General features: G+C 49.9%; 2 protein-coding genes across 7 annotated transcripts; both read right to left on the reverse strand.

Annotated features, from left to right (window-relative positions):
* Window positions 1-1,057: 1,057 nt before the first annotated feature.
* On the reverse strand, window positions 1,058-9,704 carry SSTR3 (somatostatin receptor 3). Of its 4 annotated transcripts, none has more exons than XM_032106664.1 (2): window positions 6,740-9,704; window positions 1,058-3,644 (listed from the first exon to the last, which is right to left on the reverse strand). In XM_032106664.1, the coding sequence occupies exon 2, from the start codon at window positions 3,581-3,583 to the stop codon at window positions 2,378-2,380; it is 1,206 nt and encodes a 401-aa protein (XP_031962555.1). In that variant the 5' UTR covers window positions 3,584-3,644; window positions 6,740-9,704; the 3' UTR covers window positions 1,058-2,377. The 4 variants fall into 4 exon arrangements, with proteins under 4 accessions (XP_031962555.1, XP_031962556.1, XP_031962558.1 ...); XM_032106665.1 differs by having other exon boundaries at window positions 1,058-5,836; XM_032106667.1 differs by having other exon boundaries at window positions 6,560-9,704.
* Window positions 9,705-9,797: 93 nt separating this feature from the next.
* On the reverse strand, window positions 9,798-18,323 carry RAC2 (Rac family small GTPase 2). Of its 3 annotated transcripts, none has more exons than XM_032106670.1 (7): window positions 18,132-18,323; window positions 15,105-15,176; window positions 13,805-13,922; window positions 12,319-12,381; window positions 11,786-11,945; window positions 10,793-10,927; window positions 9,798-10,060 (listed from the first exon to the last, which is right to left on the reverse strand). In XM_032106670.1, exons 1-6 carry the CDS (start codon window positions 18,164-18,166, stop codon window positions 10,797-10,799), a joined length of 579 nt encoding a protein of 192 aa, XP_031962561.1. In that variant the 5' UTR covers window positions 18,167-18,323; the 3' UTR covers window positions 9,798-10,060; window positions 10,793-10,796. The 3 variants fall into 3 exon arrangements, with proteins under 3 accessions (XP_031962561.1, XP_031962559.1, XP_031962560.1); XM_032106668.1 differs by lacking the exon at window positions 18,132-18,323 and adding an exon at window positions 17,176-17,279; XM_032106669.1 differs by lacking the exons at window positions 9,798-10,060; window positions 18,132-18,323 and adding exons at window positions 10,085-10,299; window positions 17,176-17,279.
* Between the last annotated feature and the right edge of the window lie 7,888 nt (window positions 18,324-26,211).

The raw sequence follows: 26,211 nt of genomic DNA on the forward strand, positions 1-26,211 counted from the left end.
CCCAGTCTAGGGCTTTTGGCTTCTGTCCCAGCACACCCAACCCCATGCATGCCCTTCCCTTCTCTTACTTTCTCTCAAGTGACCTGTGAGGCATCTTCCCATTGCCCAGCCAGTTCTCATAACTGACCTTCCACAGGTTGCCTCCTGCAATATCTCCTGACCTCAGGGAGGCATGTGTCCTTCTGGTGGGTCCCTCCTTCCCATTTCTCAGAATGGTTTGTGGAGAAAACCGCCCCAAAGGGCTGTGGTATGAGGGTCATTTTGGTGGCTGTAGCTTAGCAATAGCATTCATGGGGAAGTTAAAAGTATGGGGACAGACCTTTTAGCAGAGCTGCAGGAATGAAGCCAAAGTGGAGAGGAAGACCTTCATCCCACCCACCCTTGTACAGTGCTGCTCTTCCAGCCTGCACACTCAGACGGGTGCACCCACAACTCCCCTCCAGCAGCCAATGCGCAGGAGCAAGCACTCATCCAACTCCACAGCAGCGTGTTTGCTCTCCAACTCTTGTCCAAGCATTCACATCCGCACTTAAACATCCTGCAACTGCATAAACACACTCCCTCATCTGTGTTTGTATACACTTACACACATGTATGTCCCCTTAGGTACCCCTGCACACATGTGCACCCCCCCACAGATTAGCATCAGTGCCCAAGGCTGGCACCAGTCTCCCACCAGCCCAGACTCCTGGGTCTCTGATCCTCTTCAGCCATTCCCATACATGTACATTCCAGGGAACGAAGCTTTGCCTACAACTACCTTTGTGCACATGCAGACATGTAGTTTCTTCACCATCCTGAGCCAAATACTCTACCCCTCCCCACAGGATAAATTAATTCCTAATATTGCCCAGACTCTTTACAACCACAGCTCTTACACGCTGGAGATGCCCCAACCTCCATCTGCTTCCTGGCCCCATCCTGTACTGATGGATGCCTTGATCTCCTGTATTAGCCAAACATGACTCCATACAGAAGTTGGCTCAACTCAAAGACATGGTGTAATCTCAGCCAAACCTATAGCACCCCCTCTCCTAAACACACAGAGCGATTTTGCCCACCTGGCCTTCTAAGCCCAAAGGCTTTTTGTTTATTTACAGTAAAGCTTAAGGAGAGGAAAAGAAATGCTGCCTCTGACTCATGTCTCACTGTCTTCTTCTGTACCCTTGTTACACCTCCCACCAGGGTGCAGAGGCACCAGGAACACCCTGAAGAAGGCAAGGTGAAGGAAAGAAATGTTCCATTTTTAACTCCCAGGTAAGTCTTGTCATTCTGCCCAGAGTCCATAAGAGCCCTGAAAAGAAAGAAGATGTTTTGAGCAGTCAGTGGTCTCCAGCCACGACCAGCATGGGCAGGAAATTTGTCCCAAGACTTTTTGAAGAACTACAGAAGGGCCAGCCACGCATGCAACTGGCTGGTATGTCTTTGCTGCAGACATTTCTCCTTCCTGTTCATCTTTTAAGGTAAACCTCTTCTCATGTTTATAAGGAGGTTATTCAAGGCACTGGGTTGCCTACACGTGGCATATGGCATTTGGGGACTTCCTGGAGGTGCCACCATCAGATGGCAGCCTATGCTCTCCACAGCTGGGTCATCTAAGGGCAGATCATCCGTCTAGGGCTGACCTTGCTCTCTCTGTACTGTCAGTGCCCATCACCTCTTCAGCTCTCCCTAAATGCAGTCTGCTCTTCACCTGGTGTTGCCAGATAAAAAATCATTTGCTCCTGGTGGCTAACACAATGTTTATTCTTCAAGAGCCACTGGCCTATGAACTGCACAATTCTTATTCTGTAGGAAGAAGAACTGGAAAGCAACCAGCCTAGCTGTGCCAACTTTTACCAGTTCACCAAGCAGTCAGGTATGACTTTGGAGTCACCAACCACAGGGGACCACCAAAAAGACTCCCAGGACAGAAGAACATATGTGTAAAGGAGAGGGAAATTATGTTAATGATTTCAGGGAAATGATTACCATATGTATGTTTATTCTGGGAAAATGAATGAGCATATATGTAAAATATAGTATATAAATGGGAGCTTTTTCTGTACTCAGCATGCATGATATTTTGGAGGAGATATCCCCTCATGCATCCAGCCAAATAAAGAATGCCTGCTTCTTAATGCTACATTAGTGTTAAGGAGGTTTTATTTTTACCAGTTTCTGGTAACACTGGTACTACACAAACCTCAGGTGTCTTTTCCAAAGCCAAGAACAACGCCTTGCTTTTCCCACAAGATCGTGGAGCCCTATTGATCTTTAAGCAGACTCCTGGACTTTAATATTCCCTTGTATCCATGTCTCCCATTGCCTTTGAAAGCAGAGAAGGTGAAGGGGATCCCATGTCCCAGTGTCTCTTTCCCCTGCACCAGCCCTTTCATCATAAATAACTGACATGCAACTTGTTGCTCTTTTCGCATCCCGCAGGCTCCTCAGGGAGCGGTTTTTGCTCATTGCTTTTTCCTTCTCCACTGCTTAGAGGACACTCCTGCCTGTCATTTCCATTCTGGGTGATCTTGCTGATCTCACCCTCTTCCCTTTCATCATCAATCTTCTCTGGGGGGCATGCTGGCACCTCCTGGCTCTGGACTCGGCGGGATGGCCTGAAGATGGCCCTGCGGAAGCCCTGCTTGAAGCGGTAGGAGAGGAAGCCATAGATGATGGGATTGGCACAGCTGTTGGCATACGGCAGCACCACCACGAGGAAGTAGACTCCAAAGAGGGATGGCTCCTCTGGTAGTGGGCAGACAACATTGATTATGTTGAGGACGTAGAAGGGGAGCCAGCAAAGGACGAAGACAGCCACCACAGTCACCACCATGCGGGTCACTCTGCGCTCTGAAAGCTTGTGCTTGGAGGACAGAGCTCTCACCCGCCTGCCAGAGGAGCGAACCTTCACAACGATCAGGAGATAGCAGAGACAAATCACCAGCAGTGGTCCGAAGAAGCCCAGGGTAGCAGTGTAGACGATGAAGCCAGCTCTCCACACCGAGGCAGGCTCTGGCCACTGGATGTGGCATGTACTCATCCCTAAAGGGACATCTGAGAAGACAACCACGGGCAGCACCACTATGGAAGACAGCACCCACACGGTTGCACTGACGGCCTTGGCCACCCGTGCTGTCCTCCATTTGGAGGACTTCCCTGGGTGGACCACAGCCAGGTAGCGGTCAACGCTCATCACCGTCAGGCAGAAGATGCTGGTGAACTGGTTGATGGCATCCACGGCCATCACCAGGCGGCACATGAAAGAACCAAATGGCCAGTAGGACAGGGCATTTTGCGCAGCCAGGAACGGCAGGCCCAGCATGAAGAGCTCATCAGCCAGGGCCAGGTTCAAGATGTAGACATTGGTCACCGACTCGCTCACGGAGTGCCGCAGGACCACATAAATGACCAGCGAATTCCCAGCCAGCCCCACCACACAGACAATGAGGTAGACCACGGGGATGAGGACACCGCTGACAACTACACCAGGGCTGACGGTGGAGGAGCTGTTGGGGGTGGTGAAGCCTGTCCAGCTACTGGAGGCATTCCCCTCCTCCGACACTGCCGGCGTGGGGAGGCTAAAAGCAGAGGTGTCCATAGCAGAGGCAGGGAAGAGGGCAGGGGGCAGTGTCCTTGCAGGATCAGTTAGCAATCTGGAGCTGAGAGGAGGAGAAAAAAAAGATTGATATTGGGGACATGACAGCTGAAAAAGCCACAGGTAAAATCACCACATTAACTGTGTGTTAGGTATGGGCAGGCATGGGGATTCAAGGGGAGATTGTGGACAGTAATGGATGCTGGAAAATCTAGGACAATATCAAACCCATCTAGTCCTGCAAGGCACAATGAAGACAGAGGGACAAACAGGGAGATGGTTCAATGTGGGCCTCTCCTCTAGGGAAAGATCCTCTGGAGAAAGAACAACAGACTAGGATAAGGATGGGAAAAGTTTTCATTGCTAATGGATCAAATACCGAGGACATGGTCACCAGGGGCCTGGTTCCTATTTGTGAGTGGCAGGTGCTTTACAAACAAAAGAGGGAAAAGCATACAGTGACAAAGTGCCTTTCTGACTCTGACTTTCCTATTCTCTTGAGTATTTATTCTCCTGCTTGCTGAAGTTCTTTTCGGACTGGCCATGTTATCGTTAGCCCTATAGCAGAAAGAAAAGTGCTTTCAATCCAAGCAGAGGGGCTGAGCTCAGCACCTGAGCTGAAGGGCAGTTGGTTTGTGTTATGCCAGTTCGAGAGTAAAGGAAAGATTATTTTGGATACACCAAGAGGGATCAGTCCAGATCCCTCTTACCTCTTTTTTTCTTGTTCTCCCTGCCATTCTGTCCCTCTCCTTCTGCACCCTGCAACACACTGCTGAAGGTAGAGGCTCTGCCTGCCCCACCTGTTTGCAACACCAAAGCAGTGTTCCAGCCTTCCTAATCTGAGGTGCCCAATTGCTCGTCACGTCAGGGTTTGGCATGGAAACAGCACTTGGCTCACTCAGAGAGAGCCTTGAGCAAACAAGCTCTCCTTTCACCACCAGCTTGCTGCTGATACGGGGTCAGGAGCTGCAGGGAGAGGACAGTTAAGGGACAGATGTGCCTTTTGTCAGGGCTCCATATGTGAAATACAGAGCCCAGCACATACTATGGACCAGAGACACCCTGGAAAACCTAATGCAGGGGGGATTTGTGTTTCTTTCAGGATTATTCCAGATCTGGAAAACTTTTCTGGATGTGTGGACCGACAGGGCCATCCTGCTGATGAATTAGGTCCTTCGAAGGGAGAATGACTTGGTGGAAGTGAATGGGGACTCTGAGGCTCGCCTTTACTAATCTCAACAAATCTCTTAGGGCTCTGAAGCTCCTTTTCTATTGAATTAAAACTGGGGATGTCAAAGAAAAGGACTCCCAACCTTAACTACTTTCAGGATGCCAGAAACACTCCAGAGACTTTTCTCCCAGGTGATTCTCTGTAGCATCACAACTTTCTTCACTAATGTCTAATATTACAGTGTTTGGGAGTTTTTTTTGTTTGGTTGGGGTTTTGTTATTTGTTTGTTTGTTTGTTTTGTAGACATCATTCCAAGTTCTGGAAACCCTAGGGGAGACCTGAGCTTCAGATGGAGTTCTTGGACACCAGACAGGCAAACCCAACAGACTTGAAAGATATATCAAATTTTATGCTGAAGGAACCTCATCTGATAGGCCCCATAAAAACACAGTTGAGCAACTATGTCTTAAGGCCATTTCTACAGGCTATTGTATAAGTGTTTCTTGATTTAGAGCATTTGAGCTTTGAAGGATTGGGATTGTTTAGATTTTCTTAATTTTCAGGTGCCTTGGGCTGTGACACACTGTCCTGATAGAAGCCCATCTCTTGGGGTCCTGCAGCACTGGGTTGTCCTACACATCATGACTGGCTGCAACGAATAAGCAGAGTAGGAAGTGATTCGAAGCTCTAAGTTCAAGGATCTTTCCTCTGATATTTTTTCCAATTCTGTTCTAGTGACATGAATCACTTGTTGGAGAAAAGAGGAGGGCAATGGCTGCTCTAGGGACAAAGATCCCTACAAAAGGTGGCAGAGGCCAGAACAGCATGTTCGTAAAAGGGTGATCCTCTAAAAGGTGAAGACATAGATGGGAATCCCTTTGGATGTTCCTCCTGCATGCAAAGGAATTTAAAGAAAAAAAAGGCCAAATATTTGGAGCCTTACAAATATCAAATATGGGTGGAGATACGCCTGCTGGGGCTGAAAAGCATTTGGAGAAGCGTCTGGGGTCCACACCTCAAAGCCGGTTGTTCAGGCTGTTGTTTAGCAATACAGTAAATCCAGCTCCAGGGTAGCTTCAGAAGCCCTATCAAAAATATTAAGGCATGCAACAAAAAGCATGGATTTCCTATAAATTCATTTTCCTGCTCAGGCAGCTGCAGGGGAAAGTCTTGATCTTTAAGCGGGTGTGGTCTGTTGCTGCCATTATAACTTTGTCAAGTACCATGTACCAGCTCAAATGCCATGTCACACATTTTGGCTATTTTGGCAGAAAAAACACTGGACATCAGTGCTTCATCTAGTTTGGATCCACTCTGCTGGTTGCTTTGGCAGCACATGCATGGGTAGGAGTTGGTGAGCAACCCTGGCCTCAGACTGATGGTGTGTTTGCATCCACTTGGATCTGTTCCTGATGTGGACAGCACCTGTTGCAAGAGGCTTGGGATCCTCTAACAGGTGCTACCAGAAAATGCCTGGTTCATGCAGCTGGAGAGCAGGAAGAAGGCAGAGAGGTAGGAAGAGATGGGAAATTGGCACTACTGCTTTCCTTAGGGAAAAAAATATAAATATAAATATAAATATATATATATATATATATATATATATATATATATATATATATATTTCTGCTTTGAATGAGAGGAGGAGGTGGATGCTGAAAGCTGAGCCCAGACCTGGTAACAAACCATGAATAGCAGCTGGGAGGGATAACACAGCCAAATAATCTGCAGCCCCTCATGACCCCCCTCCCTTCCTGTCCCCCGTGTTTCCCAGGGCCCTGCTCCAGCTCAGGACTCTCCCGTCTCACCTCGGGGTTGAGCTCTCTCGCAGGGACCAGGCTGGACTGGTAGAGTTGGAGGGTCGGGAGCGGGGGGGGGTGGGGATGGTCGGCAGGTTTTCTTCTCTGGAACTGCGGACTTAACTTCTGCATGGACTCATGCCCGCGGGAGACATCTGGGAAGAGCGGGCAGAGCCGCCGGGTACTTACATGTCGTCGGGATGTACATTTTCCTCCGCTTCACCGGGAGAATCCGTGTCATGCTTTTCCCCTTCCCCTTTCCTAAACGCGACAGAGCGAAGCGCTCCCGGAGGGAGCGAGCCTTGCCGAGCGCTACCGGAGGCGCGGGTCCTTCTTCCCAGACTTGCCCATCGCCCCCGCCGTGCCTGGCGTGGGAAGGGGCCACGGGGCGGCCGGGGGGATGCGCGGCCCCTCAGCCCCACGCCCGTGGGTCTCCCCCCCACGCAGCCCCCGCCATCGGCGGGGCTCGGGCAGAGGGAGCGGAGCGCTGGTACCGGGGGACGGGCGCCGGCAGCCAATGGGCGCCACGCACGGAAACACCGGCAGGAGAAGGAGGAGAAGGAGGGGATGGACGACAGGGCAGGAGAACGAAGAAGAGCGGGGGGAGATATCGGGATGGAGAATAAAAGGGGGAGAGGGAGGCGCAAGCAGATGGGCAGAGGGATAAGGGGAGCGCAGAAGAGGGGAGGATGAAGGAATGAGGAGTGCGGTAAAAGAAGCTGAAGACAGTGGAGGGAAGAGGGAGAGGAAGAAAAGAGGGATGCAGAGAGCAGCTGTGAGGTGGGAGAGTGGGCGGAGGGGGCGACTCGGCTCGGCTCCCCTGGGCGGGCACCCAGGAGACCGGGCCCCTGTTCCAAGGGTCATGCAGGCAAGACTGGTGCTGCTGGGAGCAGCAGGAACACAGCAAAACCTTCTGGCTGGCAGGGTGCTCAGAAATCCGCGTGGATGTTGAGCACACAAACACTTCTCCCTTCTGTTCTGCCCTATGAGCACCTCCAGATGGATGGAGATACGGGCAGATGGGCAGATAGTCTGTTTCAACTCTTTCCCCTCCCTGGCTCCACACACGATCTCTTGTCTTTTGCACCTTCATTGGGAAAATGTTGCAGTTTAACAGCCCCAAACTGTCCTGGCAGATTTCATCTGTGCTGGAAGGCATAGACCCAGAAGAAACGGATCTAAGAGAGAAATTAATCTCCTTTGTGCAAGCAGTTCTTCCAGGAAGGACATGAGGATTTCCCCATCCCATTCCCAGCACAAAGGGCTTCCCTTTCATCCTCACCCCCTTTCCTGCCCTGCAGCCAACATCAGTGACTCCTTGTGCTGTGCATCACCCAGTTCTTGACATTTGGCAATGTTATTGTGAGCATTTAAGCCCCTGGGGCAAATTCCAGCTTTAACAAAAGAAGAAAGTATCTCTTAGAGCACAACATAGCCAGGGTCTAAAATCTGGCATTCCAAACCTACTTGGGCAACTTCATGTGCAGCCAGTGCTGCTCAAAGGTGAGCTGATGAAGGCAGTACAGGACTTCAAAGCTGTCAGGCCTCTTTAGGCTAGAACTTGGCCACAATGCTGTCTGGAGACACACAAGAGAGAGTGGGCCTCATTGGGGAAGGAATGGCACGGGTAGCACACAGAGGTTTTTCTTTACCATGGCAGGGCAGGTGTCTGTAGCACCATGCAGAAGCCCCTGAGCTCGTTTTTTAGAAGGAACAGAGCCACACAACAGCAGAGTTCTACCCAGGCCTGCTAACCCTTGCAGGACTTGTTAGCATAAGCACAGTCATAGGATCACAAATTCCAGGTCTCCAGATCACTTCCTCAGTGCTCTGAGTTGTGTGCCCCATTCTCTGCCTCAGCTCCAGTGGGGGGTTGTGCTTAGATTGTGTTGGGAGAAGAGCTCAGCCTGTGCACCTCCATAGGTAGCCAGGTACATGAATTTTGTTTCACACACATGGTAAGCATTGCTGTACGTGATAGGGGATGGGGCAGACTGAAAAGGTAAAAGCCAACGCTTGAAAACTGGAGAGATGTAATAAACCACTGGGAAGAGATAGTTTTGAGTCATGCTTAGGATGTTTAAAGGAGGTTAGATCCCATTTTCAAGTGCTTTCACAGGCATATGCCCACACCAGAGGCTTCATTTTTGCTCTTCTGGGCTTAGGTTGACATAATTTACATTACCTTTGGGTGGGCCCTGGGCAATTAATCCAGCAGCCCACGTGCAGTGCAGGTATTTGTGGAACTCCCTGCCACAGGATGCCCGCCAGGGTTGCTCTGAACTCTATCAGTAGATAATGAGTCACATCACTGAATGAACTGCCTTATTCAGAGCTGACCATGAATTGAAATTGCAGGAGTTTCCCTGGCAGCAGGGTACCTCGGGGGCTTCACTGTGGCTGGTTGTACCTGGCATTACCAACGCACCTCCTCAGTGCAGGAAGCAGCCTTTGAAGCTCTGAAGTGTTGCTGCATCTGGGAGCAGCAATCTGGCTCAACTCCATGGTTTCTCTGTGCCCTCCTAGGACTGCAGGATTTTGCAGTGCCAATCATCACACCCCGAGCCCTCCTCTCTCCTGCAAGTAGTGGCAGTAGCAACCACCCTGTAACACTTACTCTCAAGTCTCTGCAATGCATCAGGAAAGCAGGTGCTCACAGCTGCCAGATCCATAGCACCGCTGGGACCACTCTCTTCAGCTTAATTTTAGAGTCTTGGAGGCAGTTTGTCCAGACTGGTGACTCATTCCTCCCTCTTTAATTTTTTCCCTGCTCTCCCCCTTCCTATTCTCACTCCGCCTGTGTCTGGCAGTGTGAGTGAGTGCCAGAGCTTAGGAGGATTAATCAGCAATGTGAAAGGATGTCCCCAGCAACCTGCAGGGGCAGTCCCCACGGAGAGGTGTCTGGGTCCAGGTGTCCCCTCCCAAAGCCTGCATCCCATCCTCTGTGTGGCGCGGAGGGAAGACAACTTTTCCTTTGAACACGTGGAGACTGAGAAGAGGAAAGGCAAAAGGAATGCAGGGGGCTCAGCTGGGAACTTAGCAGGATGAACTTAGAACTTGGAGGATGAATCAGGCCTGGTCTCATCATCCTACAGCAGCTGGGGCTCACCAGGCTCCGTGTGGTGCTGCCTGTGTTATCACTGCTGAATGAGGAGCACAGCAGGGAGGTGCCTCCAGCCCAGCCATCCCACTGCTCACGGCCTCAGGGCTGTGTTCCCCTGAGGTGCAACACATCATGGACATGACAAGAATGTACAGTCTGTTTATTGGGTGTTATTCACTACGTTGTAACCTCAGGGGCCCGGGAGGAAGGGAAGGGGCAGGTGGGCAGGCGAGGTGAGAGCAGGGACGTTGTGCAAACAGACAAACCAGTGCTACAGACCCACAGCAGTCTTTCAAGCTGGCAGAAGTAAAAAGCAATGACCGCCCCAAGGTGCTGAGCTCTGGGTTGCTGGAGCCTTCACTCTCCTGTGTGCTGGGCAGCACCTGGCATCAGGACAAGGCCGGGATCTATAGCCAAAAACAGGACAGACCTCATAATACCAGCTCAACTACTTTCCTGCTCTCCCTCCCTCTGCTCTGGTGATGGTGGGTGTCCGAAGGGACAGGGTCCAAACTAGCAAGCTCTCACTCTTCTCTCTCATCAGGATGTGACCAGCTTTGCCTCTTGTCCTGAAGCCTGTCTCCTCCCTCTGCTGCTTTGTACTGACATGGAGGCAGGTAGGGACAATACGAGAAGTAAAGGAGTCCTGGAGGAGAAGATGCCGTTTGCCAGTGATCAATACAAAAAACCCCTTGAGGTGAGCAGGGCTTGGTAAGAGGAAGGGCTGCTGGGCAACTGCCATGAATAAGGAACAGCTTTATTTTCTATAGGCAAATTCTACGGCTTCATAGCTCTCAGAGCAGGTCATCCCCAGAGCAGCCTGGATGTAGTTCCCTCTGCGGCAGAAGTTGACAGACAGTTCTTCTCTTTGAGGGCACATGTGCAAAATCCTAGGCTGCCCCACATCAAGAGATGGGAACAAACTTGCCCACAGGCAAGCAGAAAGGAGGGGGAAGTTGATCCTGGGTTTATCATACCATGTCCTGTCCTTTTCCCAAGCAGGGTGTGCTGTCTCCCTCTCTCTCTTTGAAGGTGACCCATTCCAACAGGCTCACCAGGAACACAGTGGCCCTGACAATCTGGGTTCAGGAGCAGGAAAGCACCACTGGTGTCATCCCAGGGATCCCTGTCAGACTTACTTGCTCAGAGGAGGCTGCATGCCCGTTTCTTTGTCCGGGTGGGCTGCGGGCACAGGACTGCTCGGATGGCCTCGTCAAACACCGTCTTGAGGCCGCGCTGCGTCAAAGCTGAGCACTCGAGGTATTTCACAGAGTCTGTCAGGAGGAAAGCAGGTGTTGCAATGGGGGGTAGGCAGTGGGGATACCCAGGTTTCTGCTCCTTGTGCTAGAAAGCAAGGCCTGGCTCTTGCCTGAGCTGAATAAACGCATCTCAGGTGATCAAAGACATTACACGTTGTCAGGACACATTTCACTCACTCAGACAGTCTTGACTTCAGGGCAAAGCTTGCCAGCTGCACTAGACCAAGGTTTGCCTGATGGCTACCCATGTAGCCACAGCAGAGCCATTGTGTGAGGATGACCATGTCATCCTGGCCAGACACTCCCTCTGCTGAACTCCTTCTTGAAGACTCCCTCAAGCTGTGTTTCTCACCCTCTCTCCTACATCTGTGTGCCACATCTGAGAAGATCTGAATAGTGGGGTGAGACACCCATACCTGGGATTGCACGTATAAGCCCCAGCAGACAGGGGCAGGGACAGGAAACTGCAGTTGCAACGCTTCCTGACAGAGGTTAAAAACCTCTCTTCTGCCTCTCTCCGGATATGGAGGAGTGGCCTCTGCCCACAGCGCAGCTGTGGCTTTCACAGAAGAAATATTGTCCCAGATAGAAGTAGCAGAGTAACAGGGGAGGAGAATGTGAAAGCATGAAGGATGGCGACCAGAGAGAGGCACAAAACAGAGGGCTGAGGGGTTCAGTCTTCCTCAAGGAGCAGATCTCCTTCCTGAGTCTCCTGAAGTGCCTTTTGTCCCATGACCCTGGATGTGTCTCCTCATGTCCCTCGGGGATACCACTATGAGATACCTCTACAAAAGCCTCGTTAAATTGAGGGGAAGCCCTTTTCTTCGGCCTCTCTCCTTTCGGTAGGTCCAAGATGATTCCCCAAACACATACCTATTTCTTTGGCCAGAGCAAGACCCTGAGGATATGTTATGGGGGATAGCTTCTTCTCCTTCAGCTTCTCAATGGTGTCCTTGTCATCACGGAGATCCAGCTTTGTGCCCACGAGGATGATGGGAGTGTTTGGGCAGTGGTGCCGCACCTCGGGGAACCACTAGCAATGGAGCAAAATGGCAAAGATGTGAGAAGAAGACACACATATGGGCATGCACATGGGAAAACAAAGAGGCACTCCTGAAAAAAATGTCAGCAAGGTAGCTAACAGCCTGTCCTTCCTAATATAAGTTTGTGATCTGACAGCACAATAGCCCAGCAAGTTGAATTAGGCCCATTAGTAGAGTTGGCCACCTTCTTTGAAATGAACCAGAAAAGGCATCTGAAGGAGGCTTCCGACTAACAGAAAAGACATATGACCTCCTGAACCTAGATGTCCTAGTGGTAGTCTCCACCCATAGTCACTGTTCTTGCAAGACCAGCACCAGTCGCAGCCCCCTCATTCCCTGGTGGACCAGAATACCCTGTCTCACCTTAGCACGGACGTTTTCGTAAGATGCTGGGCTGACGAGGGAGAAGCAGATCAGGAAGACATCCTGTAGGCATACAACCATGGTGCAGTTAGGATGAGATGGCATGATGAAGCGGGGGGGGAGGGAAGGTCTGTGTGGGCAACAACCTCCCTCTGCAGCAGAGGGCTGTGCTTGGGAAAGCTCTCTCTATAATATAAAAGTCCTGACTGCTGCTTCTTGCCTCTGGTGGAGAGAAGGATCTCTGCTCCCCTGAGTCATTGTAACCATAGCCACCATTATCAGAAGAGCCAAATGGTCAGCTCTGAGGATGGGGTTTTTGCGGTTTGCACACTCATCCTCATGGGAAATGGCCTGACAGCTTCCTGCTCGTTCTTCACGGAACACCAGAGAGCTTTCAGGCCAAAGTAATTTTGCCCACAGTTGAGACAGACCTAGTTTCAGCCCAAAAAGCACACCCGCAGGACTCAAAGGAGGTAGAGTTTCGGCTCTCCAGGTAAGCGATTCTCCGGGGCGTGGCAGAATTCAAATTTCCTTTAAAACCAGACCAAACCAAACCAATACCAGCTCATCAAGGTTATATCTATTTCATCCAGCTTCACCTAGCTGGAGCAGTGGTGCCAGACCCAGCCTATCCATTTCCATACTTCTACAACTATCAGAGACAAAAACCTTGGAGAAACATTCCTCCACCTATCCTTGGGAAATGTCCCAGGGTGGATGCAAGCATCTTGTTGAGAAATAGACCTGCTTGCACTGACTGCAGGCAAAAACACCTTATACCAGGTGTCTGATTTTTAGGTGGCTGAACCTAGCCCAAACAAGTAACTTCTAATCAATTCCTAAGCTTTTTGATTGCAGTGGCAACCTTCAGACCAATGTCTGATGCAGCAAGGTCTTTCTGAGCTTGCCAAAAGACTGCTTGAAACAACATTCTCCAGGGAAGGTGATCCTTAGACCCTGAAATCACTCTGTCAGTGTGGTGAAAAACTGGTGAACACAGTATCTGAGGCACCCGTTTGTTCTGCTAGAGGCACCAGCAGATCAAACACATGCCCACACATCAGATCTCTTTTAAAAGGCAGAAGTCAGAAGAGTGGGATTCACAGAAATGTGGCAAGCTCCTGCCTCTTAAATTCCATGAACCACCTTAACTTTACAAAAGGAAGGTTTTTTACCAGGGCTGTGTAAGGCATCTGCCCCACAAAAAGTCAGTGTCAGCTGGTCTCAAAAGTGCCTTTGAATGTTTCGTTCTCTTGCTCAGTTATACCAGTAATGGGAGTTCAGATAAAGGCTCCAAAATATCCTTAGATGTCTTTTAACTTTCGGGTTTCAAGGCAGTTGCACATCACCAGAGATATTCTCAGAAAAAGGCAGAGAGCGACAGTAACAATCCTGTCACTGTTTCAAGGCACATGTTGAGTTTTGCAGTGAGGGGTGGAGGTGTAGCCGAGGGAGGAGGGCAGGAGGGACATGGAGTGTGACCCACCGTCTGCGGGTAAGAGAGTGGCCTCAGCCTGTCATAATCCTCTTGTCCAGCAGTATCCCAAAGTCCCAGATTTACAGGCTTGCTGTCAACCATCACGTTGGCAGAATAGTTATCAAACCTGAAATTCAGAGACATAGGCCATGGCTCAAACAGGAGAAGAGGGAGGCCTTCCAGTAGTGTAGGTGCATCCAGGAGCAAAGAGTGGGGATTCCTCTTCTCTCCTCACCTGGGTGACACTGGTTTTCTGTGAACCTCCACCTTATGGAATTCCCACTCAGCATCAACCTCCTCCCCATCATTCAGCTATCCTGGACAGGTGCCTGGCTGCAGCTCCACCTTTGATACCTTGCATGCAGGTCCACAAACTCTTTTCTTTTCCCATTTTTTTCCCAACATCCTTCCCACAACTGCATCTGCTCTAGAGCCAAGCCCCTGTCTTTCTTCTGTGTTCTAAGACTTAGTTTTATTCTTAGAAGTGAAGAAGAATCCATGTCTCTCTAGTTTGCTTCACTCCTCAACAGCCCTGCTGGAACTGAGGACAATGTGTCCCCTTGCTCTTTGACAACTCGGCTTGAAATATTTTAGGACAACTGTCAGGATTGCATGCTTAGGAGCAAAGTCTTGATAGAAAAAAAGGGTATCAAGACAATAGAGAAGTTCCTACCCTCATCCTAGAAAATTTTATTTCCTGGTCCTTCTGGTACTTTTTTCCCAGACTAAGGGAAACCAGTGATAGGGAGGGACCAACACAAAGGTCTTGTGAATGTGTTCATGGCATATGCACGTTAGAAGGGACACAATTCAGCAGTGGACTTGGCAGTGCTAGGTTAGTGGTAGGCTAGGCTAATGATCTCAGAGATCTTTTCCAACCAATTCTACAATTCTGCTCCATGCAGAATCTATGACTGCTCCAATAACAGCAAGTGTCTTGGACAAGGAAGGAAGTGGGGTCCCACGTCTATCCACCTGCCTTCTCTTGGGTCCGACCCAGTTGTTGTAGCCTAGTGCCTGTTTGTCTTGGCTGGCAGGATCTCACCTGCTACTTGTACACTTAACAAGCTGATAGACCTTGGGTTGGCTTGAGTCTTTCAAATGTCCTATTTATACCAGGGTTTTACAAGGTTGCTTCTGGTGAAAGGTGACAGATCCAAACTTAGAGACTCCGTCATTGGTTTGGCTGACCTTCCTCTGCTTGGCATGGAAATTGTGACCCGTGGAGTGCACAAGGGGTCACTGCACCTCTTTGCAACCTGTTTTCATGCCTCCCACCCACTCCAGGACCTGTTTATGCATTACTCACACAGTGGGGATGTATTCTCCTGGGAAGGCATTGGTGGTATAGCTGATAAGGAGACAGGTTTTTCCCACAGCCCTGGAAGAGAAAGAAAACAATAGCAGGAATTCATGGCAGTGCAGGCAGTCTTGCTAGGGTGAGATGGAGATGGGGCAATCCTTCCACACCTCTAACCTAGCCCTATCAGTAAACCCCTGAAAGCAGAAACACATTCACAGGACCAGAGAGTGCATAACCACAGGTTAGAAAGCTGGCAGGAAGAAAGACAGGATGTCACCCAGAAATGTTTGTTGTCTTTGAGCGCTAAGGCTTGTTTTTACGGTCTAGTACAGAGATCACTCAGCTAAAACGCATCCACTCTGCGATGGAGGTGGGAGCCCATGTTGCAGTGCATGCAGAGTGCTGTAGGCTCGCAGCCAGGACAGGTGCGTTGCCTCGGTGTGCCATGACAAAGCTGCCATGCCAGCTTCAGCACTCGAGTACAGGCACTCCCACCTGCTTTTCAGGTGCTGTGGCCAGGGACTGGTAGCAGCTTTTCCTGACTTACCCAGTTTTTCCCATCTACAGTAAGCTGCAGCAACACCTGCACAGAGAGCTGTAAGGAGCCAAAAACGTGCCTGCCCCCATGGCAGATGGAGGCTGCTGGTGGTGTTTCTGATCTAGAAGCTGGTCCTTTCTCTCCCCTCAGTCTCCTACACACACATGCTGCAGCAGGGTGGAGAGCAAGGCAGCATCACAGTCCAGACTGGGTGAGAGCACTGGCGGGATAAGGAGCAATAAGGCTGTCGTGTGGGGGAAGGAGGTGTCGTGGGCAAGGTGAAGCCTGTGCTGAGGGAAAGAAGCACTTCTTTCCCTCACCACAGAAGGTGGTTAGAAGAAAATAAAGCAGCCAAGACAGGTGTTGGGAAGAAAATCCTTCTCCTGCTGGGATGCTGTTCCTCAGGTTTGTGTGGCCTGGGAAAGCTTGGCCATGTTTCAGTTACAGAACACAGGAAATGTCTCAGCTAGGACAGCCCAGGATGAGGGAGAGGTCTTTCCTGGGCAAAGGCTGGAATTCTGCTGCTGGGGACACTCAAACCACCTCAGCCATACCTGCAAAGTCCCCTGCCCCAGGGCTGCAGCTCTGCCTTTTTGTGTGCCCTTGACAGGCACCTGGTCACAAGGCAGCTGCCTCTGTCACTGGACTGTGCGGCAGCTGAGGAGGAAGCGGAGCTCTTTGGCGTGCTCTGACATTTGTTTCTTACTCCTGCCACCCCCCTTTCTTAGATCCTCCTCTCTCCGTCCCTGCTCTTTCCCCAGGTCCCTTGCTTCCTTCTTATCCTAGAGCTACTGAGGGAGGTGAAGCCCTACAGGAAATGCCTCAGATCTATGGGCCTGCGAGTGGATCAGTTGTGGAAGAGGGGGACGTTCTGAACTGGTGTGGTTGAACAGAGAGGTGCACAAATGGTCAGTGAAGGGGTGAAGGTTACAACACAGAGCTGAGGTTAGTGGCACCTGCAGGCTCCTGTGATTGAACCCAGGGCATGTTAAGAGGTCAGTGATGCGTGATGGAGGGGCTGTGGGGGCACAGCAGCTATGGGACAACATGTGAGCTGAGTGAGAGGAGAAGGTCCTGTGGTTGTTAGGGTTGAACCAAGAGGGTAACATTGCTGGCATGGCTGGGAGGGAGGTGAGGGGTGGGGAACCAAGAGCTCAGAGCAGTGGGGGCTGTGTGGCAAGATGGTGAGAGGTGTACAGAAGTGCAGTGTACAGAGAAGCAAAATGACGAGACAGAAGACATTTAAGAGGAATTGAGGTCCTAGGGGTTGAGAGCAGAGCATGTGGTGGGGTTAACCATCATATGAGGTGGATGCTGCCTTGAGGGAAGGCTACAGAGTTGGTGCTATGTGCGAGGGGCAAACTGGGGGGTGGGGAATTGGGTAACAGATAAATGCCCAGTGGAGTTGTTCATCCAGCTCCAGCTTAAAACCTTCAGGGGACTTTTCCTACAGGTTAGTTTTTATTTGGTGTTCCGTCTTTCCTTGTCCCTCCTCCCCATCCCCTTGCCCCAGCCCCTGAGAACATGTCCGACACGTACTGTTTTGTGTGCAGACATCTTCTTTCCCAGGCCAGTTCTAAAGGAGGAAGTGACTGTGGGGAGCAGCACTGCTGTAAATGTCTCTTCATCTGCCACCTTACAGCTGCCCCAGATAATAGTCTGGCCAGCTTCTAGGTAGAAAGGAATCAAGCTATTCCATTCCAAGCACAGACTCTCCTCCTTCCCTCCCTTGCGTTTACTCATCCCACAGGGCAACAAGTCGCTCTGTCTGCTCCATCCCTCCTGCCCCAAGCAGTGATGACTGCTTAACTCATTGATGGCTTGGATCAGGCCATTTCCAGGAATCAGGGGACATGGGCAGAGAAGCCACCATGTTGTGAAGGCAAGGTTTTGTTACCTCCCACTCCCGAAGTGCCCTATACTTGTGCCTATCCCAGTGGAAAGAGCTGCTTCTCCATGTGCCCACAGAGGCCCCTTGCCAACAATCTCCACCACCCTCCAATACAGAGATAACCTGCTGAGAAAAGCTGAACATAGAGATCCTGATAGACATCCTGCCAGGACCAGAGTGTCATGCCCTCTCCCAGTCATTCCCAGTGAGCAGACGGCTTTCAAGGAGCCATTCACCTGCAGGGGAGCACTTGTACCTCATGGGTTTTAAATCTAACTGCTCCTGCCTACGAGCTGAATCTGGCAGGAACACCATCACCTCCTGCGCGTGGGACAGACCTGCTCCACTTTCCATGGATGCAGATGGAAATGTAGATGGATGATCTGCATTTCCATGCAGATGCCCTGCAAAATGCCCTCTTCGTGCTCCCCAGAGGAATGTCCCCTGCCCTGGGGAGAGAGGAGGGAGTATGTCTGCAGTAGTAGCAAGCCTGCAGAAGGTCAGAAGCAAAGCCAGGGAAGTTTCACCAAGCAGCCACTTTTTTCATGCCCCTGGTCACAGCCTGTCCCGCCCCGCACCCGCAGCAGACCCGCAGGGTACGTACCCGTCTCCCACCACGACACACTTGATGGCTTGCATGGCTCTGGACCCGTGGCTGAGGACGGAGCCCGAGGCAAAGGGAAGTCAGGCCAAGGCAAACAGCAGGGAGGGATGGGCAAATGTGGGTACCAGAACAGCAGATTGCAAGGAGGGAGGAAGTGGAAGAGGGAACTTCACTCGACGATCACCCTCCGGTCCCTCCGCCCCTCCACCGCAGCGGCAGCTCTGTGGCCGAGGCCGTTGCTGAAGGCGGAGCTGGCGTGACTTCTTGGTGGGGATGATGGCTGCTGTAATATTTCTTGTTCTCCCTGTGTGTCTCACCCACTCCCATTCCACCTCATCCAAATGAACAGCGGGGGGGGGGCACCAAACTGATTTTCCAGGGGAGCTGAATAAGGGTTAGAAAGCGGGGTGAGAATGTGGAAGGGTGGATTTTCTCCTCCCTCCTTTATCATCCAAGCTTTGGAGGAGGAGTAAGCAGGGAAGGGAATCTGAAGTGGGAGTAGTGGGGTGGTGAGGGGCAGTGAAGGTTTTTCAGGTCCTCCTAGTGCCCCTAAGTGTCAAGGGTGAAACATCACAAGGAACAATACTGTGAAGGCTGAACAAGGAAGTCACGCAGCCTCTCGAAAGCAGCTGCCACCCAATGGCTGCTCTATCCCTCCCCTCCTGTGGGGATAAGGTACTGCTGCACTTCCTCCCTTGCCCAGATTACTGCTACAAGAAAGTGCTGTGTGAACCTATGCGCTCACCATGAAGGTGAACAAATGCATCAAGGGGTGCAATGAACTGTCTTCTCTCTCGTTACAGTACCATGAGAGCCAGGACTGGATGAGAGAAGCCCCTGCAAACCAGTCTCTTCCTATCCAACCTCTCCACTAGTTCTGTGCAAAAGTGGTCAGTGGGAGCTGCTGCCAAACTTCTTATATCTTAGAATCATAGAATAGTTTGGATTGGAAGAGACCTTTAAAGGCCATCTGGTCACATTCCTTGCAATGAGCAGGGACATCTTCAACAGGTTTGCTCAGACCCCATCCAACATGACCTTCAATGTTTCCAGAGATGGGGCATCCGCCACTTCTCTGGGCAACTTGTTCCAGTGTTTTACCACCCTCATCATAAATAACTTCTTTCTTATATATAGTCTGAATCTACCCTCTTTTAGTTTAAAACTATAGCCCCCCCTTGTCCTGTCACTACAGGCCCTACTAAAAAGCCTGTCCTTGTTCTTTCTTATAGGTCCCCTTAATGTATTGAAAGGCTGCAGTAAGGTCTCTCCAGAGCCTTCTCTTCTTCAGGCTGAACTACTCCAACTCTCTCAGGCAGTCCTCACTGGCCTCAGAAAATAAAAGATTTTCAGAGCTAAGCACTAAGAAGAAGGAAGCAATTACCCTAAAAAAGAAGAGACAAGAGCAGAATGATCCTGAGAAGCTTTACTCCTTCCTTTCCATTATCGAAATGAGGGTTTGCCTCCTCTTCCTTCCTTCTCCTCCCATGCAACATTGTTGGGGTCCCTCCCCTGCCATGGAGCCCTGGGAGAGGGGCCCTGAGGGCACAGACACGGGGCTTCCCTGCCCCTGCTCAGCCTCGTTCCCATGGGTTGGTTTGTGTTCCCTGCGCGGGCAGAAGGACCCTTGGTCCTGTGACTGGAGCAGTTCCTCAGCAGAGCCCCGGCCATGCGGCTGGAGAAATAAACATCTCTGAAACAGCTATCAAGAATCTGTCTGTCCGTATATATTTCCTTTCCACGGGACTCCTGGTTTGATATATGCCTGTTGCAGGATCCCCACTGCAACACAACATTAAGCCTTGAAAAGAGTGTATGTGTGCACATGCTCCAGCCTGAACTGGTGAGTGGATGGGCAGGAGATGGGTTTTATAGAAGATGGGATATGGTGGCACAGAACTAATTAAGAAGTTCCAGGTTTTTTCAGGAGGCCAGTTAGAGCAAGAACAGTGGGTTTGCAGCAGGGATGTTCCTGAAGGAAGGAACTCTGAGTAAAATGTTTCTCCAAAGGCTGATGACCTCTGTGCTGCTGCAGCCACAGGAGGCTGTTGCAACTGACCTGCTCTGGAGGAGAGCGCTCCCAGCTGTCACTCAGCTACAACCCAGAAACCTTCAGCCGTGGAATGTTTCCAAGTCTTGCCGCTATTTCGGAAGCACAGAGTGACCAGCTGTATGAGGTGTTCCCTCTGTGGGTGGTAGGGAAAGGGGAGGAAGGAAACCCACTGCCACCTCTGCAAGTGAGAGCAGGAATGGGACACACGAATACAGGTCAGAGAAGGACATAAGAGAGAGGGACAAAGGCTTTTACAGAGGGCAGCTGGAAAGGACAGGCAGGCACAGAATAGAGTGGGCCAGGAGATAAGAACTCAGCTAGAAGAGAAGGCAGGTGTATCAGGCCCTAGAGAATGCTGCTGGCGGATGGAGAAAAACCATTCTGACTCCCTGGGCACATCAAGAGCTCTCTATGGGAGACATCTGGGTGACAAGTGAGGGCTGAGGGAGCTGGAGCTGGTAGAGCCAACGAAGATTCAGAGAAATCTAGGTTGGGCAGGCAGCCTGGGACAGGCAAGCAGGGATTTAACCCCTTTTTGGGCATTGTTGAAACTGCATTGGGAATCAGCTTCTCCAAAGGAACATTTCAGTTTTCACCATATGTTTTCTCTGAGGGTTTCCAATAACTCTTATGTGTCTGGGGAGAAGCAGGTTGGAAAAAGAGAGTGAACATCTGGAGTGAGAAGGATGGGGACTGAGCGGGAAAGAGCTGGGGAAAGCTGGAGTATACATTGAGTCTTAGCTGGGAGGGAGTAATATGGGGATGCTAGGGACAGGATTCAAGCTAAGGGTGACTGGATGGAAGACCAACCAGTGGCATAGTAGGACCTGGTGGCAGGGACGAACGAGGACCACTGACCTGCTGAACACCTGAACACCGGTGTTTACTTTTGTCCTCAAAGTCTGGCATATGGACTTGTGGGACTGGCAGTGTGGAAGAGACTGGAGAAGAAGAAGACCAGTTAATTGGTCAGGGAAGAGAGATTGTTGTGGAAACCCACGTTCAGGTGAGCCCTATGTAAAAGGCACTGTAATTCTGCATGTCCAACAATGAGCTGTGAAGTCCTGGCAAGAGCCCATTTCTGGGCAAATTACTTTTGGAGGATAATTCCCTGCAGCTGCAATGGACAGCCAGTTCCTGTCCAGTCAGAGGTCCGTGCTGTGAATCTATAAACATCCTTCCTCCACCAGTGCCTCTGTAGAGGGACAACAGGGATCTACATAAAAGCTTTCAGGATATTTCTTTCCATCATATTTAAATGGGATTAAATGGGATTATTTAAAAATGGGATATTACACTCAAATAACACATACAGTAATCACTCTAAGAACAACTGGCACCTGCTGCATTAAAACCTTTCATTTGTACACGCTGCAGGAAAAGGAAGGAACCTGCAGGAAATAGGCCCATAAACCTGGACTGAGCACATACAGATGTGTTGCTGCTGCTCTGATGTCCTCTCACACCACCAAGAGGTGCTCTTGACACAAGTTTCCTTCTTCATGAGCAGCAGGGCACACGTCTGGGGTTTCTTGTTCCCTTTGCGGAGTTTGAGGGACATGCTAATGGGAATTAATTGCTCAGTGAGACACTTTTGTTCTGGGAGGCTTTCAGGGTCCTGAGCTGGATCACCTCAGAGCAGCCTGGATGTGCTGGGCTTGCATGGCACCCATGTGAGACTGCAGCCCAGGGAGGAAATGCATGATGCTGTTTTCCCCCACAAGGACCTAAAGCAGTGAGGACCACCTATCTCTCCCTCTCTTTCTGTGGTGTTCTACCCCCTCAAGGATGATGGAAAAAAGGTAAGGAGGCTCTTTCAGAAATGACATTTGCACATCACAGCCATGTACAGGAGGGCAGGAGCTGAGCAGGAGGCTTGTCCTTCAGCACAGGCAGAATAGCAGGGAGGATTCTTTCATGGAGGCAGCACAAGGCTCATCTCTTTGCACGCACAGGACATAGTCACAGCATGTCTTCTCACTACCTTGAGTCCTGATAGGATTTATTTGATGTGACCTCTCTCTCAGGCAGTTCTGAGTGGCCATGAGAACTTTTCTCTGTGCACTGGGTGCCCACCAGGGTAAACATTAATTTGCTTCAGCCTGACTGGGCTGCAAACTCTCCCCACTTCCTATATTCCCCTTTTGCACCTTCCCACTTCCCCTTTGACACAGCTTCACACCATCTGTCTCCTGCTTTTAGTTCTTGCTTTGCTGCTTCTCTTTTCCAAAATTCCCACTCCTCCCCGTTGCTGCTTCCCCTCCCGCCTTCACGGCTGTGGTTTCTCAGACTGCCACAGTTGCTTGAAAAGCCTGTCCTGACTTCAGAGCTCAGATCATAACTGAAGTGGGCGATGATGTTCTGCAGTCCCTCTTAGAGAGGCTGTGGAGTTGTTTCGTACAGGGTCTGTTTTCTGATGTGGCCCTCCTCTCCAGCCTAAATTTGTTCAATCAAACAGAAGCTTAGAAAAAGAATGACGTTTCCAATCCAGCCTCACTGAACACAAACTACCTACATTTACATCCATCATAAGCAACTCAACTTGCAAAAGGTGCTTACTACTGCAGTCAGGGGCAGGTGGTCCGTTCCTGACACCTTGTGTCATGGATGCTTCTCTGTCTTTGGAGCGTGGCTGCTCTCAGCCTTTCCACTTCGGGCCAAAACAGCAGGTCCATTGCCATCTTCCTACCTGGAGCACTGAAAGAGATTCACCTCCTCCTCCTCCTCTTCTCCATTATGGATGTGGGTAAGCAGAAGAGCATGGCGCAAACCTTTGGGCTTCAGGCTCTTTGGGATGGTTGTTTCACATGTGCACTTCCCTCAGTCGAGAAATTGTTCACAGACACTAAATCATACTGGGTTTTCATGGCTTGCCCTTATCTGGTTCTCTGTACTTCTGCAGGTCCCCAAGGATGCTGATATGGGTTTCCATTCCCAGAGATATTTTCTTCTCAGGCAGTGACAACCACCATCTCGGTGATACCAGTCTGCCACTTTATTGGCAATAAATACAGATCAATATCTGACTGTGCATTCTTTCCCACAAGGTGCATTCTTTCCCACAAGGTGCTTAGACAGTTGAACAACATTTTTCACCTGCCTGTTGTAGAAGGGAGGTAACAGGGACTAGAGATTATATGTGTGAATTCAAACTTGAGTGTCAGCTGCATGACTTGACTCCCCTGCCTGCTAGCACTTTTATACGTTATCAGATGTTAGATATACTGTGTTTCGTAAATACACATCTAATACATATCTTTGCTTGTAAGAGATGATGTCTTCTAGGAAGGCTGCACCAGGGAAGTGAAAAGAGCTGTTTAGAGTACTAAGGAAATCTATAGCTACTCTGTTTTATAAGACTAATATTTCCTGAACTACCAAAGTAAAATCTTGTGCTTCCCTTCTACCATTTTATTTCAAAGACATAAAGCTTCAATCTTGCTGCACTTTCAAGCCTAACAAAAAAATCCCTCTGGCTCTTCATTCAAGTTTATCAGACTCTAAGTGGCCCTTCTGTAATTTTTATAAGAGGGTTTCTTCTTGCCTATGGCCTTTTATAATTGCCATCTTTCTACCTTTAAAATAGACTCCAGTCCCTAAGCCCAACCTGAATGGCAGCCTAAGCCTCCTGGAGGGGCTATTGTATTTGAACAGATCTGTACTTTGTCGCTCTGTGGAGACTTGTGGGAATACAGTTGATATGTTCAGCACAGAGAAATACATGGCACTTTGTCCCTGTCTTTATCCCCTTGAAAGTAGTAGGAAATATTTATATTTCCTTTCTATTTACACAATTATTTTAAGTCTGTACCAAGCAATGGGAAAGTGCACCCACATTATTGCTTTGATATTTTCCATCGTGACCACCAGAACAACAGTTATTTCCAGCTCAAATTTAAGTTTTTGTGTGCAGTCAGGGAGCATCTGGGGAGAAAAACTGGTCCCTGGCACAGGAGGCACAGGGACTAATGCCTGGAGTATTGATCTGCAGCAGTCTGCCTAATCTGCCCATGCTTGATGAGGTGAGCATGCTGGACCAGCCTGGATGCCCCCACTGCACACACACTGGCCTTGCTGATGACACCTGTGGGAGAACCCACAGGCTCTGAGCCACTGGCTGTGGGCAGCTCTGACCACACTGTACAGCATTTAAACCTCAGCTCCCCTAGGATATATTTGATGATTCTATATCCCTAGGGCATGATTAATTTTCATTTGTCCTTCCCTTCCCTTCCCTTCCCTTCCCTTCCCTTCCCTTCCCTTCCCTTCCCTTCCCTTCCCTTCCCTTCCCTTCCCTTCCCTTCCCTTCCCTTCCCTTCCCTTCCCTTCCCTTCCCTTCCCTTCTCCCTCATTCTCTCTGTCACTGTTTTTCTTTGGATGCTGTCCCCCTACCTTTTTTACTTGAAATAATCGAAGTTCTGTTCTGTAGTCCATTCATGGTCTTTTGATGCCATGACCACAGAACATGTGACACCTTAAGGGCATTTTCTGACACACTGCTGGCTGGGGTAGTATTGGTATCCATCTGAGTTGACTACAGGTCCATGTTGCCTGTCTGGGATGCTCAAGCAGACTGACTCCTCATCTGGTTCTAGGTTTCCTCAAGAGAGGAACTGGTTGTTTTGCTCCAGGGTAAGCCTAAAACTGAAGTAGTTTGTCCACCATCTGAATTGGTGGAGGACTAGGGACCTGGACAGGGAGACATCCTTACCCTGCACTTTGGAAAGAATGGGAGATGCTCCAGGGTTCGTTTAGTTATATGATCCTATCTGCTGTGTACCCTCACGAGGAAACATCTCAGGGGTCCTTTGCTTTCACATGACACAGACTCATGCAGTTTTTTATCAGTGCATTTCCCATTCAGACTCCTCTGGCTGAAATAACTGAAAGCATTTAAAGTGCATCAAGTGTCACAAGCAAGGCTAGCAGAACCAGAGGTATGCAAGTAGTGGAGGTGATCATTGAACTGAAAGAGTAACAAGGTCTCAAAACAGGGCATTCAGGCATTCCAACAGACAGGCAGGAAAAGCTTTGGAACGAAACATCAGGGAGCTAAAAGATGAAGGAAGTATGCAGGAGAGACACAGGGCCAGGTTTTGTACTCTGTTGGAGTGGCTGACAGTACTTCTGCAGTGTACAGAGGTGTCCATTTTGGCGTTTGCAGGTCTTTGTGGTTTGTCCTGCTCACACACACGTGTGTAAGGGCAGCCCTGATCAAGCTGCCTGTATGTCTCCTACCTTTGAGACAGGCAAGAGCACACCTTCAAGGGAGTACTTTAGGTTGACATGTCTGCTTGATGTCAGCTGCAATACTGCTGAAACTATTTTTTGTAGAAAAGAGTGATGGAAGGAAGGACTGGAGGTGACACACCAGAACCAGCTCCAGTGAAGAAACTGGGGGCTCTGGGCCAGACTGTGGAGCAGTGAATTCTCCTCCTATGTGGCCCAGAATCTCAAGACAGAAATTTAGTTTACAAAGGGTAGGTTTTTGAAAATTTGTGACCCAAATGCAGGCCTCTGATAGCTTTTAGGTGTGGACATTGTGTGTAATGAAGAATGTGGACAGACATGGGTGTAAGAGTTTGAAATCAGTTCACATTCATGTAGCTCACTCTCTTACCCTTTTTTTTTTTACTCCCAGGTAAGTGTCTAGCTGCTTCTTTGTAAATATTGAAACTGGCTGTGGAAAGTGAGTCCTAAATGTTTGCCACCGACTCTTCCTAAAGATCACAGGTTGTTTGTGACCCTGCCTACAGCTGCCTGTGTACATTCATTCTGGATTTCTACTGCCACTTGACATGTTTAAGGTGGGGATATCTCCCACTCTTCACTGGAGGTTCATAAGAGCTCTTGTCCTCTCCAGTAACAGCATTGAACCTACAGCATAGCTGCAGGTTACAGCAAATACAAGAGACTGGGAGGAAGGGAGGGCAATCTGTGTCTTTCTTCGTGAGGCTGAATGGCCCTAGAGCAATGGACCCTAGCCAGAGTGTTCAGGCAGATCATACCTTTCACATCAAGCCTTCT

This window comes from Corvus moneduloides, chromosome 4 (genome assembly GCF_009650955.1).
Source record: "Corvus moneduloides isolate bCorMon1 chromosome 4, bCorMon1.pri, whole genome shotgun sequence".
NCBI lineage: Eukaryota > Metazoa > Chordata > Aves > Passeriformes > Corvidae > Corvus > Corvus moneduloides.